This window comes from Pogoniulus pusillus, chromosome 26, assembly GCF_015220805.1.
Source record: "Pogoniulus pusillus isolate bPogPus1 chromosome 26, bPogPus1.pri, whole genome shotgun sequence".
In the NCBI taxonomy this organism is placed as follows: Eukaryota; Metazoa; Chordata; class Aves; order Piciformes; family Lybiidae; genus Pogoniulus; species Pogoniulus pusillus.
This window is the reverse complement of record NC_087289.1, coordinates 17151170-17167068: the sequence shown is the minus strand read 5'-3', so window position 1 is coordinate 17167068 and position 15899 is coordinate 17151170. Positions and strand designations below refer to the sequence as shown.

General features: G+C 39.8%; 1 protein-coding gene across 4 annotated transcripts in view; it reads right to left on the bottom strand.

Annotated features, from left to right (window-relative positions):
• The window catches only part of ARMC8 (armadillo repeat containing 8), a 94481-nt gene that overhangs the window by 76021 nt on the left and 2561 nt on the right, over window positions 1-15899 (bottom strand). Inside the window, exons 2-3 of one of the 4 annotated variants that reach the window (XM_064165370.1) lie at window positions 15778-15854; window positions 14586-14658 (exon numbers count right to left, since the gene is read on the bottom strand). In XM_064165370.1, the coding sequence (XP_064021440.1) occupies window positions 14586-14658; window positions 15778-15829 (125 nt within the window). In that variant the 5' untranslated portion in view covers window positions 15830-15854. Of the gene's footprint in view, window positions 1-1549; window positions 1622-14585; window positions 14659-15777; window positions 15855-15899 lie in introns of those variants that run through there. The other 3 variants (XM_064165369.1, XM_064165372.1, XM_064165371.1) reach the window with 3 other exon arrangements.

The window sequence follows — 15899 nt, the reverse complement described above, 5'->3', positions numbered from 1 at the left end:
CATGACTCAGAAGGAACATCAAAAAAGCAAATGAATTTTCACCATCTTGTTAGAGTGAACAAGAAGAGTTCACTAATGCAAATAGTCTATAACCTAAGCCTGCCTGCAATACCTTTAGGAACTTCTAAAAGCTTCAGAAAGACACTTTGGGGTAGGTAATGTCACTTAAGTTTTAGGCAGTGAGAACTGTCTTTTCTCACAATAACCAAGCAATTTACCTTTATCTGTGTGTCTAGTCTGCAAAGCCTTGACATTAGATTTCCTGTCATTTAAGGATAACTTGTCCTGAAGTGAGGACAAGCATGATAGTTTACCTTTTAAGATTTTCCAAAGCCAGACATTTATTTGCAGTTATAGATTAACCATATCATTTACTTGGACAGCCAGAAGGCATTGATAACAACCAAAAAACCCTTCTGGATTTCCATTACTGGTCACAGAACAAGTAACAGCAGAAAGCAGAATATCTGAAGGAACCTGAAGTCCTACAAAATTTAAGAACAGGCAGATTCTAGATTTGAAGATCTTCCATTGTTTTTAAAATGGGAATCATAAGACCAACTGTAGTTTTAAGAATCCCTTTTAGCCTGTGGCTAATAGAAATTCCTTGAACTTTGCCTAACTTTCAACAAAGGTCCACTTCCATCTTTTCATCTCATGTGAATTCGTTTCTTCATCTGTCCACATTTCATTACAATGGAAGACAATTCAGCAGGTTTTGTAGAGATGATTTCACCACAGCTAATCTCTACAGAATTTAAAGGACTAACCTGGACATAAGCAATCTGCAAATAAGAAGATATTCCCTGGAAATAAAACCACTTTTTGACAAGCCAGAAGCAGCTCTCTCGAGCAGAACAGTTTGGGACCTAGTTGGGTGGGCCTCATCCTGCTAGCTCAAATAATGCAGTGCTCAACATTTTGCTTTTCCATTGCTGCAAATTGTGGCCAAAAGCAAGCTGCAGAAGAGGAGTGAAATGAAAGCTGTAGCGAACAACCCAGCAGCTGAAGTTAAATGCTACATTTGTTCTAGTGGAATCAGGATTCAGAAAATATTAACACCAGCTGAAGTAGTAAGTCAGCAACAAAGCACGATCAATGGATTTCCATCCTCCACAGCAGGTGGAGAAGACAAGCAAATTATTTCAGATGGGTTTCAGTATCTTTAAATTATCTTTTTAACAGAACCTTACACCTTTTCACTTGTGAACTCACCAAGCAATTGGCTGAAGAACAGGATTAAGATACAACCACTGTCATCCATCATTAGTATCATCGATGTCAGAAATTAACTTAATTCCTGAGCTGATAAAGTTTAATACAAATAACCAAGACTACTTTAGAGATTTCTATGAAATTCTAAATTAAAAGCATTACTCAACAGCCTGTTCTGTAATATATGAATTTAACAGATATTTCAAGTCTCTCTCAGTTACATTCAAGTATGCAGTCAACTACAGTCAAAGTTAAAACAAAGTGCCTGTGAGCTAAGGATCATTATTCCAGACCTGTTGTGCATCAGTGAAAAGGAGAGTAGCAAAGGACATACCTTGGAACTGCTCCCAAAACAATCAAGTTGGCTTTTTGTTTGTTGTTTCCAATTACAGCATTTTTCATATCTCTGTAAATCCAGAAAGAAAAACAAACCCTGGTAAATTATGCTGAGGTACTGAGGGCTTAATCTATAGAATTTACTATTTCCATGAAGCCTTATCAAGCAGTCTTCCACATGTCCATGCTGAACCTACACAACTAAGTAGTGCTTCAGGGCACAGTTTCCACAGCCCATAGGCAAACATCCCAGAGTTCCAGGATTTTATTATGTCCCAGATTATGCAAGTAAACAAAAACCCAAACTGTCTCACATGCACACCAGACATCAAGAAGTCTCATTATTGACAAAAGCTAGATATACTGTTCTTTGTGCCCAGACATTCCATAGACTTGGGGGGGGATTAGAGGGGGGAAGAAAAAAAAACACACACCAGCAAAGCACTATTGGTTGGGAAATCAAATGTTGGTAAAGTATTAACTGAATATTCTACTTGGTGCAGGAAATGACAGGCTGAAAAGAAAGAACTATCATCAGTCTCTAGAGACAAGGCTGTCACTCTTGTCTTCCTCACAGGCTGCCTTTCAGCAGGACACCCAAACATCTGTACACCAGAATCTGTATTCATGAAAACAGTAACATTTTCCTGTCTGACCATTACTGCAAGATTAAATACATCAAAGATGTTCACTGATACCACAGTAAGAGAACAAGGGAAGTATTCTGGAAAGAAGGCACTGGGTTGCACACACCAAGGAGTCCTGTGAAAATGCATGGTTTGTCATGTTGTTGTACAGAAAAATGCTACTGTGCTCTAAAAACCATCATCACTTTTTAAAGTTGGTTTGATTTTGTAGTTTGTTTTTTTTCCTTCATATGAACACAATGAACATTCATGAACACCCAGATAAACCTAAAAGAAAGCTAGCAACTGAGGATCAAAGTTATATCTCTAGAAATCTTTCCAGTTGTAGGGACACTTACAAAAGAACAGAGAAAAAAAAAAACACAGTCCAAATTCAGGTAAGTATTTATCAACAAAACCCAGAACTATAGTGTTTGTAATTTAAGGACTGAATAGCCATTGGCTTCCTACACTCATAATTCATTTCCACAATGTGAGCTTTAGTGCTTACTTGAATTCAGCACGTTTTCACTCTTTCACCTGCGATCTGCAGGACCAGATCCCCTCTGGTCTGCATAAGCACTACCCAGTCTTTGCCTACCCACTGACCATGCAAATTTGACTGCAGTAAGTGGTTTCCCAACTGTCAAACGCTCATTAGAGCTACAGAGAAAAAAAAATAGCCAAGGTAGGCAATATCTGGACTGGCATCAGCTTTACAAACCTCAATTAGTACAGGTAATTGCCCATTTTTCCCATGTGACTCACTCTCCTGTAGCACACAGTTACCTGGCCACAGAAGAGTCCTCAACGAATTTTAAGCAAATGGAGGCTAACTACTGAAGTTTGGATAGTGACCTTGGAGCTCCAACAAGGGAGCAGCATTCAAAGCAGCTGGACACTGAACTGCAGTTCCATCTACTTCTTAAAACCAGAAGAATCAGGATGCCACTTGACTCATCAAGTGAGCCAGTGCTTAACAGGAATCTGCACAGAGTCTTACAGAGGTGACTATTGGCAGAAAACGTCAGGCCCTTCTGTTACAACTTTAAGTAAAACAGGAGTTCTAAGTGACCTTGCTCTGGATGAGGGGTTGGACTAGATCTCCAGAATTCCTCTCCAACCCCTATCATTCTTTGATTCTGTGAGAGGAGGTAGAATAGCAAGTGCAAGATCAGAAGACAGGTTAAGCTGGGAACCCAAGAAAATTTATGGAATGGACTTGAAGACTTGACTGAGCTCACAAACAGTACTCCAGTGGTTTCTATGCCGAATGCCTGTTACAAAAATAAGTAACCTGGCCATTTTAAGAGGTTTTAAAAATTAGTGTCAGTCCAAAACAGTGGCAGAAGCACTGGCACTGACTGAATGTCTCAAAGGGGCAATGTGTGGAAGTAGAGACATAGGAGGTTCCATGTGAACCTGAGGAGGAATATTTTCACTGTCAGGGTGACAGAGCATTGGAACAGGCTGCCCAGGGAGGTTGTGGAGTCTCCCTTTCTGGAGATATTCAAGAACCATCCAGATGCATTCCAGTGTGATCTGCTCTAGGTGATCCTGCTCTGGCACAGGGGCTGGACCAGATAAGCTTTAGAGGGCACTTCCAGCCCCTGACATTCTATGATAGGAATGGAAACTGCACCAACAGATATGATAGCTTCAGGTACTAAACTGCTCAGGCCACTCTGGGATTTATAAAAAGACTGCTTCTCCCTGTTATACTTCAATGTCAGCTCTCAAAGTCATCATAAAGGCTGCACCATATAATGTATCCACAAAGGCATCACAAGAAGCTAAAAAGAAGGCACTTGCCAAGCACTCTGAAGAATTAAACAGATTTTACTGACATTTTAATGCTCTGCTCAGCTGACTTAATGCTTTGTATTAAGAAGTCAACAACCAAATAACACCCAAAATAGCACAACAGCAGAAAACTTGGTGATTGCTGTGCCAGCTTCACAATGGAAGGGCTTGCAAACCTTATTGCCATTTCATATGTAGTAAGTTCTGCTTATGAATCCAGTTCAGACCCCTTCTGAAGTGGCAGGAGCATGACCAAGTTCTACATCACTCAAACGGATGTTGAGTGAGGTCACAGTCTTGGTCTGTAAATGACTCAGGTGAGTTTCTCCATCCTAGTTCATAAAGTTCCTCAGAAAGATCACGGCACATAGACAAGAATCATCACAAGCTGGAGATTTCTGACCAATCCAACACAGGTATATTCAACCATTTCAATTTGCAAGTAAGTAAAACACCTTGAAATTGATAAGATGACCAAAAACTATCAAAGATAGGACACAAAGATCATGTGTGTGTGTATTATGCCTTGGCACTCAAGTTGCACATCACTTCGAACTTGCACTTAGAGAACTGAGTTTGATACACAGAAAGCAGGTGGATATGGAAACCAAGAATATCCTTCATATACCATCATCCAGTGGTAAATAACAGCACACTTAAAAAAAATATTATGAACAATAATTACAATTCCACATCACATTTTATGGATATTTTCCTGATCAGAAATATCATCTCCTTAACAAGTACCATATGTGTTGTCTTAGTCTACCAGGTCCTTGGTGAATCACAAACCTTGGAAAAACTGAGGGCAACTCCCTTATTTGAAAATATCATCCCTAACAAGTCTGAGCCTGACTGATTTCAAGTCCAAAACGACATTAAATTCATCCAGGAGGGAAAAAAAAAAGGTAGTTCAAGATCATTATCTTCTACAAGAGGTAACACAGGAATCTCAGGAATGTGTAATCCAAAACTGGATACTCACTAGATTCCTGAATGTCATGCATACTGCTCCCATTTCCTACTATGGAAGGAGTCCTTGAAATGAAGAATAATAAAGACAGTAGCAAAAACACAAAGAAAGGAGAACTTGAAAAGAATGATTAGTCTACAGCAACTCTAGGCCTATCCTGTGAGAAAGCTGTGATCCAGAAGAGTAAGGTACACAGGCATTCCAAGTGTCACCAGCTTCAAGCTTTCAGGTATGTTATCAACCCTAATTCCAGAACAGCAGACCATGAACAGCTTCAGAAGGAAAAAAATGCAGATCTTATCCATGTACCTAGTACACTGCAGCACTACTTAGAGTCTCAGCCTCATGTAGGTAGCCTTCTACAGAGTTAAAAGCCATCAAGCTTTCATATACCACAATGTCAGAGGTCCCAAAAGTCATCTGAGGTTGGTTGTTCTCTGAGAGTTTTTTGTTTGTTTTGGGGAGTTTTGTTTGTTTTGTATCTTGTGTATTAAATACTACAGTTCAGATTGAAACTGAAATAAAAAAACATTTAACAAAACAATCTTAATTATTTTAATGCATATATTTCTAACCTCATAGTCAAAATTTATGCCTATATTTACAGTAATGCAATATTTTTTTTGGGGGGGGAATAATCAAACAACTTTCAAGCAGATAATGTAGGCTGCCAACAATAAAATACATCAGAGATCCTAGCTAAGCACTTGGAAATATTGCTTCCTAAAGAGCCAAATCACCTTTCTGCATCTCTTAATTGCTTCTTAAAAAAACAAGAATCATAGAATCAACCAGGTTGGAAGAGACCTCCAACATCATCCAGTCCAACCTAGCACCCAGCCCTAGCCAGTCAACTGGACCATGGCACTAAGTGACTCATCCAGGCTTTGCTTCAAAACTTCCAGGGATGGTGCCTCCACCACCTCCCTGGGCAGCCCATTCCAATACTAATCACTCTCTCTGACAACAACTTCCTCCTAACATCCAGCCTATACTTTCCCCGGCACAACTTAAGACTGTGTCCCCTTGTGGGGAGAAGAGGCCACCCCCCACCTGGCTACAATGTCCCTTCAGGTAGTTGTAGGCAGCAATGAGGTCACCCCTGAGCCTCCTCTTCCCTAGGCTAAAAAACCCCAGCTCCCTCAGTCTCTCCTCATAGGGTTTGTGTTCCAGGCCTCTCACCAGCTTTGTTGCCCTTCTCTGGACATGTTCCAGCACCTCAACATCTCTCTTGAATTGAGGGGCCCAGAACTGGACACAGCACTCAAGGTGTGGTCTGACCAGTGCTGAGTACAGGAGAAGAATAACCTCCTTTGTCCTACTGGCCACACTGTTCCTGATGCAGGCCAGGATGCCACTGGCTCTCCTGGCCACCTGGGCACACTGCTAGCTCATCTTCAGCCTACTATCTATCAGTACCCCCAGGTCCCTTTCCTCCTGGCTGCTTTCCAGCCACTCTGTCCCCATGCTGTAGTGCTGCTTGGGGTTGTTGTGGCCAAAGAGTTTTAATTTATGAAGGTAACTGGAAACTGTATAAGCAGACTTATTTTCTTCCTACAAACTCTGGAAAAGAGGGATACAAAACCAGACTTAGCAGATGAGACTTACCAGTTCTAAAAATCTTCTGGAACACAGCAACCCAGAAGCAATCAGTTCAATTAATCAGCTACAAATAAAATGCAATGCATGCTAGTTTTGCAAATAACATAGCATATGTGGTTTTAAAAATGTATTTAGATGTAGATGAAACTAAAAAAATCTGATTTCCATCCAAATGCAGCTCAACAAGAGTTACATGAGGAACCAGCTTGCCAATTGTGTATGAAGTTAATGCTGTTATTCTGATGCTTAATGTGCAGTTGCTTTGAAGGCACCAGATATAGCCCACTTCAGATGGGTGTGTAACAATCTGCAAGTAAAATAAAGCCTTTCAGTTTTAATGATTTCTAGGCAATAAAAAAAGTTAAATTATAGATTGAAACATCCAAGTACTGAGAACATTAGAATTTAGTCTATCAATGTATTTTTTTACTGCAGAAACAATTTAAGGTACTGATCTTTATCCCAAGCAGAAATTAATGAAGTCCAACATCTTCATGATGCTGATTCTAAGTTTGGAACTCTTCCCACAAAAAAAAAACAAACAGAAGTGTCCCATTGTTAGCATGCAGTTCTCTGAACTTGTGTGAGCTAACTCCTGAGCTGACCATTCCTAGCAAGCCCTGACACATGCAACTCTTCTGCAAGAGACCATGAGAAAGCAGCATGGATACATGGACTCCGCAGTGAGAATTTGAGTTTACCTGTGTTTTCACACACAGTATTTTCATCTTATGGTGTTTTCTCATCTTATGTTTTCTGAAAATAGACAAGGTAGCCATATTTAAGAGGTTCCTACACAGAGAAGGTTATAAAACATGAAATGAACAACCACAGAAGGAAAAGTCCTAGACACTTCAAGTCAATGCTTTCAATTTTAGTATGAAATAGCTACAAGAGATTCCAAGACAATTAGACACAGAAGAAGCACACAAAACAATGTGCTGTCAGACCAGAATATTTATCTACCAAAGGCTGATCAAAATTCTGAACAATAGAATGACAACAAAGCAGCATTCTGAACAGTTTTCAAAAACTCAGTATGTAAATGCCAAAAGAGCTGTAGAAGGATATAGTTCAAATGAAACTGTCTTCAATTTAAGTACCATGTAAGTAAATGGTACCTGGACTGACTAGGACTGGAGTCAGACACTGAGGTGCCCTAGTTTTAAGAATGAAGCTTTATGCAGCTTTTGCCTCCTCTTCCTTCTCCCTTCCTCCCACTCTCAGTCTTATGGACAGATGCAAAACAACCTATATTAGGCAGTAATGACAAATTTTGTACGTTAAGCTATGTCCATCATTATTTTAGCAGAATTAATTTTCAAGAGGCACATCACTTGAATATCTGCTAATTACTAAATGTGTGAGTTGTTTCCTACTCCTTCATCAAGCAGCACATTTGAACTAACATGATTACCAGTCCAGCCAAGGGAATAAAACATTAAAAACTCCTGTCAACTCAAGCAAACCACAGAAACCATAAATCAGCTTAATTGTAAAGGTAATCATCACATTGGGAAGAAAAATATCAAGATTTCTAATCTCATTCAGAAATATCTGTTGATGCAAAGATGGTGATTTTAGAGGAAAGAACAAGGTAGCACACAGATACACTGTTATTCAACTTAAGTTTGAGTTTTAACACGTTAAAATTGTTACACAACTGAAGTACAATGCAGACTAAAACTCAGCATATGAACAAGGACACCCTAAATGCAGGGGTTTTCCCAGACTTAATTCTGCACTCTCAGACACCAAGTACAATCAAAGTACTGCAGAAGAACAGCATATGGCTATAACTTCAGCTAGGCAGAACAGCAGACTTCAACATACATAAAATATTTAAACTGATCATTTAATCCAGCTTCTCCATATCACAGTGACACAAGAAACCATTGTAACTCCTATCTGAAGCACCCTCTTTGGAAAGGCAACTTACCTTGTCATACATTTTCTCGGCAAGGAAAATCTTCTAATAGAAGTGTTAGTGGCATCAGTGATCCACAACTGCAGTCGTTACTACCTATAGCTTATTCTTACCCTGAAACTAACCCAGTTTTCAGTACTTGTCTTGCTATGTGTGTGACAGACTGAAGAAGGCTCTGATACCACACCTCTATCTCTTCATGAGCTTTACATCAGTCAACTCATATGCTAGTCTTCTATACTAAGCTTAACAACTTATGCTCTCCATGTCCCGGGCTGCAGTTTCAATTCAAACTCCTTTCAAATCTCTGGGCTGATTGACTGAACAGGGGATACTGCTTTTCCCACTCCTCTCTCTCAAGCCTGTTTTACCACCTCATCCTTTGAACTGACTCCAGAAATTGTGCTACAAATGTAATGAGATCACTCATCAATAGAAAAAATTGCCTACTCAATCTCAAGAATGATGTAGCTCAAATTTAAAATGCTTCAACTCAGCAGAGGATGGGAGTTTAGCTAGTTTTCATTATGTAAACTTCTGAAACAAAGACACCCAAACCATAGCTAGAGCTCTGTATTACCATTTCAGCATCAGTCTCTGCAATTTAAATAAACTAGGTCAGAACAGCAAAGAAATCTCTGAAGAAAGAGGTGTGGAGCTGCAGTTCAGCATAACTCTGGGAAACAGATCTCCTGTTTTGTGATATCAGATCAGCAAAATACATTTTTTCACAGGTACCCTGAAACAGCCAAACCACATGAAAAGAGCAGCCTTCATCACTGTTGCCTCAGGTGAATGACCCAAACCATCAAACAGAACTGTGTTACTTTATTTTATGTCTCTATCTCCCTTCTAGGATGAAGCAGTGCCTTCAGCATTTAGCAATATATCCCACAGCCAAAATTTCATTAAGCAAGAACGCCAACACTACATTTCCCTGGCACTGTTTTTCACTCATCTCTTCACTAAAAGTTATTTCTGTCCATTCACACATTTTAAGCCCACCACTCATGAGAAAAACAATGTTGTCCACCACAAGTCATTCCCATTAAGAACTCTCAAGCTTCACTCTGTACAGGAAAATACCTTAAAATGGCTTTCCAGCACCTGCCTAGCTGTTTTCAGATCTGAGCTTGTAATACTGTATGACACTGTCCACTTCAGCTTAGGCCAGCAATCACTGAAGGACCACCAAATCCTGATAATTTGACATAGCTACTATCCATTGCATTATTACAATCTAAAGTCTTTCCAACAGGAAAGTATAGCCTCAGATACTTAGCTCCAAACAATCATCAGCTAAAATGATGTATCAACCTCCATGTACTTCAGTCATGCCTAAATTTCCTTTCTCACACGGGTGTTACTAAGTGCTCACTAGGACAGTCTGAAATTTATCTATATATAAATAAATGCTCTTGGTCTATACATTTACTGGGCAGTTACTGGACATTTCAGGCAAAGCATGTTTGAAGTATGCTTTAGCAAGTGATTTTACTAGCTAGCCTTCCTGCTACTTTACAACCACTAAAGAAAAAAATCTCAGCACATCTACATTATCAGTTCAGCACCAGCAAAACGCAGCATACACACCAAAACCAGTTTCATCATCTGGTAGATTAATTAATTGGCAAAGAGAGTTCTGTCCTTTGAATTTTACTAGAAACATCAATCCCGTATAAGGAGCTAGCCTAAAAGAACATAGGTTTACACTACAAATTGAGTATTAGCTTGTTTTGGAAAGCAAGTAAATTCAGGGGGTTTTATGCCAATTCTGATCAATTTGACCCTGCAGATTATAACCACATAAATCCAACTCCAAATACGACAAATCAAACTCTGAAGCACTGCAGTTTTGTGGCACACATCCCTCGGGCCCAATCTCCAGTTCAGTCTCCATAACACCCCAACACACACTCCCCTAAAGAGCATAACAACTATTACTCCCTCAGCTGCCTGCTACATTTTGCCCACCTTTACAAGGCAACCACTCTACATTTGTCTAATGTATTAATAAAGTTAATCTCTGAATCACCTTAGCTCAGACTATTCAGCTGTGCTCAGCTTAAACTCTGCGAAATTCTTACTCAGATCTCAAAACTTCTGCAACCAATACTCACTTGATTTTCTCCAGCTACATCAGATAGCCTGACAAAGTTGTTTTCCCCCCTTTCATCTTTCTTAAAGTCTGAAAACATCACAGTAACAGCATCAATATTCTGAAGCCAGCACCAAGAAAGGTATTTTGGAGAAAAGTAGCTTCATGCCCTTCTGAAAGACAGCACTGAAACAGCTTCATTAATCATCAATCCTCTTTCAGAGGCTCAGAGCAACAACTGGAAAGCTTGACATATTAAACAGCTCTATAAGGCTGGAGACTGCTAGCCAAACATTATAGGTATACCTATAAGCTTAGCCTACCTCTAGTTATTAGACCAGGAGTTACAATGCATAACTTTTGGGGTTTTTTTTGGGGGGGGGTAGCAGTATTATTCATTTATCCCTTTTGTTGCATTATAAAGAAAGCAGAAAAGCAAAAAAAGTGTCTTAGTCTGACAGGAAACCACTTTCTACTGCATCTTCCACTCCTCCCTCTGTATCTAAACTCATTATATGTGACTCTACAATGCCTATTACATTGAAAACCACTCTTTACAGGGCACTAAATACTCAAATTATGTCTGAAGCCTTTTGATATCATCTTTCATCACTCTGGCAAGCTTGTCCAGTTGCAGATTCCTCAGTTTACCTCTTTCAAGGAAGAAATCCACAAATGGAGCAGTCCTCTCAGCATCACCTAGACCTGCTCTAATTTCCATCAGATTCTGCAACCTAAAGAACAAGTTTCTATTTCCAGGCCACAAAGTGCCTATGCTGCAATTCAAAAAGTATCAGCAGAACAGACTCAGAAGCCTCTTTCCCCCAACATATTAATGATACTGGGGCAAAAAATAATGCCAAAGCAAATCAAATCACTTTAAAACAAAAAATTACATCACTTGTTCTTTGCCAACTAGACCTCAAAACTCCCTACAGCATCTGAAACTACACATTTACTACAGAGTACTGTCTAGGAGATAACTGGATCGATTAAAAACTTACAGAAGCGGAACAGGACAGAAAAAAGCCTCTAAGTTAGACTTCTGTTTCCACAGGGCCATTCTGATGAAAACTTGATCAAGACAATATTCAAAGAAGACATGGCTCCTGCAGAATACTTAGGTTCTCAAGTACCCAGTGAGAGACTGACAATGAGGTTACACATATTTGTGTAACCATGTGAAAACAAATGCTGTTTGTCATTTAGTCTTAGAAGAAAGTTTGCTCATCAGACAACAAGGAACAAGAGGCCAAAGGAACCTGTTCATAACTCTCTGAATGAGTACACATTTCTCCATTAGAAGTGAGATGGGAATTTCTTCTCTTTCCATTTCCTGAAACTGCCTCTTCTATTTCACAAAGCTTTCCCTGTAGACGTGTGGAACACTGCACTGATGCTCTCATCCCAATTGCCATAGCTGAGAAATACAAGACACTGTTACAGAGACACATCGTTTGAGGTGTTCCTAAATAATGTCCAAGCAATAAACCACAAGAGAGATACAAGATCGGTTCCAGAAAAGCAGTGTTGCTACATAAAATAAGGGAGGGGTTTTTTGTGGTTTGTGAGTACCTTCTGTTTATCTTCTGAAGACAGCAGATAGCAGCAAGCAGTACAATACAGCTTCAGTCAAATGCATGTACAAGTCCATTGATCCTTAGAAGAGCCTTGAACACACACCTAATGCTGCACCAAATAGCCTACCATAAAGGTAGGCCCAGTACCTTGGTTGAACTAAAATGTCTATTTCAGAGTCTTTAAAACACTGAGCCGAACCACTAAGACTGGCCATGCTGCAGTGGTAAGTCCTCATAGATACTTAAAACCTGTCAGATTAAGTGGTCTGCAAGTTCTTGCCCATATGCCAACTATCACGCTTTCCTTATCAACAATGGCAATTCTAAAACACTCAAAATCATATTGTACAGATAGCATACAAAACCAGAAATATATGTACTGCATAGATCTGTACTAGTGCTGCCACCACGACACTAGACATGGCCCCTGAGAAAAAGGAAGACACTACAGACATACACAGTGAAATTAGTTCTTTGCTACCAAGTGCCATTTATATAGGACGTTCCTTTCATTTCCCTGAGACATAAATGCTCACACAAGCCCAGAAAATGCTTTCCTAGTAACTCCATCTGGCTGGACAAGCACATCCATGAAGGACAGAAAAAGCAGTAGCAAAGGAATTCTTAGCGCACCACAAATATGATTATTTTCAAGCCTTACAAGATGACACCCTCTGACTGCTAAGTATCAGGCTGATGAGAAACAGTTGGGACCTTGAGCAAGCCAGACTTGTCAGAAAGAATGCTGCTTTTAAAGCTAGCCCTTGAGATGGAAATACATAGCTCCCAATATAATGATAGATTGCCTCTTTCAAGGCATTGAGCTAAACAGAAGCAGGACAAAATGTCTCTCAAAGAAGCTCCTGACCAGCAAATAGAGGACAAACATAGGCATCAGTCCTGCATCTGAACAATGAGGTCTTGAGCTTAAGGGCAAGTGAAAAGCCAATGATAGTCCTTAAACTATCACCACTCAGAGCTGTTTAAAAAAAAACAAACCAACAACACACTAAAGTACTGTCACAGTGAAAAGCACAGGAAGATGTTGCAGCAATCACCTTGGGACAAATGAAGCTCCTAGAGCAAGGCAGATATTTACAGCTCTGCTTCTCTGCCAATAACAGCAAAACATTTAAGAGAGCTTCTGAGAGAACACAATATTTAACCCCCTACAATATCTGCTTGAGGTAGTCTGTGCACTGTTAACACAGAATAGATTCAATAGCTACATCCTTGGTATCAGTGCTGACCTTGCAGAATGCAATCAAAGCATCTCTGACAAAATTTGAGCTGCAGAATAGAACACAGAAGATTAAAGGTTTAGAGAAGCACCCACGTAGACACAAAGCAAACCTGCAAGATCTCTCAAGCATAAGCATAAACTCTACACTCTAGACAAAAGAGGATTCTGAGTGCAAGCTCTCTGACAATTCATGGGGAAAAAAACAGAGATTTTAAATAATTTCAGAACATGTCATTAAAAGCTTTCTCAAGTTACAACTGGACTGGTATGGTTTTCAAGTTCAAGAATTTAGTTATCTTTCACCTTTATCAAACTTCATTCAGAGGGTGGTTTTCATTAACATTACAAGGAGGCAATTAAAAAAAAAGCCCCAAACCCAAGTTATTCATTCGACTTTAACAACACACAAAGAACAGAATCATTGTCACTGAAAGCAATCTGAAGAAACAAAGCCCCTGAAGACATCCTATTTTCTGATGCTTGATACTCGTACAGCTCCATCAATCAAAATAAAAATCTAGGTCATCAGAATTTTCAGCCAAGCTAGAGGGAAAAAAAAAGAACCAAACCACACAATAGGACATCTTAGGAACCAAAGATTTTCAGAGAAGTATGCAGAATATCTGGGAAAGCTTCTGACAGGCACTTCGGATAGAACTTTGATCCTCTGCTACTCCACCCCAAATATCAGTTCGCTCCAACTTCAGTATCTCTTCAGATACCTTGAACTTCAAGGAAGAAGGGCAAAGCAGTATTTTTTGGACCAAGGAGAATGTTGGACTTTCTTTGCATACACACTGTTCTAAATTTCATTTTCATATGTATGCACTTTTCTACATAGGAGTGTTTCACTCTCATCCACCAGTATTTGGAAAATAATAAACCTACCACATTGGATTTGCTCCAGAGGAGATACTCTGAAGATTTTAACCAGAGCATCACAAATTTGGGGCTTACCATACAAATCTACTCTTTCAAAGCTATTGTAAAATAAATCAATACTTTCTTGCCTTTAAATGCAAAAAGAGCATCTCAGCATAGAATCCACTGACATCCACAGACAAGATAAAGATTTTAAGATGTTAGCCTAGACAAAGATACTGCCTAAACTTTTTGTTTCTGGGAAATCAGTTATACTTCAAAAGGTATAAATAACACCTCAAAAGACAGGGAAGGGATTACCAAAGGTTGTGGGTTCCAGTCCTTTGGAAAGAAAGGAGAGCAGGGAGGGAGGGCCACCCAGGGCTCAGAGCATCTGCCAAGGAGAAAAGAGGGGCTCAGTCAACCCACTCAAGGATGGGACATATCCTTGTACCCGAGATCACCACACCATCCCTTCTGAGTAGCGAACTAAGGTGGCCAAGGGACAGAAGCAAAACAAGACTCTCCTAACGTTAAGAGTTAAGAACCTGCACATAGTTACAGAGGTATACCAGATGCTTTTATACAGGTAAGGGAGTAATTCAACCAATAAAGTTTCCAGTATGTTGTGGTTTTTGTGTACTTCAAAGGGATACTAACTTCTGCCTCTGGATACCTTCTGCAATAGTTTTTCATCTGCTACTGGAGAAGACCTTGGTCTGTCCTAGGCCACACCAACACTCCTAGCTTTTGGATCCACTCAGTCCTTCGAAGTCTTCCGGTATTTTGCCAGAGAGTCACAGCAAATACTTTGCCTGGAAAAGTCTAGCTTAGCCACCAAAAGTCAGTCCTGGGCAAGGACTTGTTGGCCACACTGCTGTATGGTTGTTAGGAAAACCTTACAGCCCAAGGATAGCAAGAAAACCAGATCTTTACACCATTTTTACTACCTATTCATCAGGACAAGTCCTCTACTCACTCTTTCAGTCATCATCCAATAATCACTGGCATGCAACAGAAGTGCTCAAATTTAATTTGCTTCCAAACTAATTTCTATGGAAGCATTTTCTTTCAGCTTACAGTTCCCATCAGAGAGACAAGCCATGCTTTAAAAAAAAAAAGCCAATAATCAGGCGCAGCAGCAGGGGGGAAAATAAGGGGCAGGTACACTGACTTAGTGGAGTAAGAGAAGAGTTGCAGCAGACCTAGAAAAGGAGCAAAAGGTGGCCCAAAGCAAGAAAATGCATCCAAAAAATGTGAATGTTCACAGAATGTTTAACCTCATTTCGGGTAATTGGGAGGCTGCCTCATACAATACATAGTGATAGTCTGCTAAAACAATATTTCCATCTTTGCAGAAACATTTTCCAGTGAGATTTCCAAGAAAAGGGGGGAAAAAAAAGATAGGAAAGACAGGAAGAGTTTCTTGCCCTGGACATAACAACTCTAGTGGAATCCAAGTAAACCTAGTCTAGACACAACCAACAGCCCGAGTGTGTCTCAAATGACTTACATGACACCTTGCAGGACTTTCTGAGGATCGAGGTCAAATAATCTATCAACATAGTGGCGGCTACTTGCCGTTACCTCCTGTGGAGAGAAGAGAAAAACAAAAAGAAAGGTAAGAGTGTATAT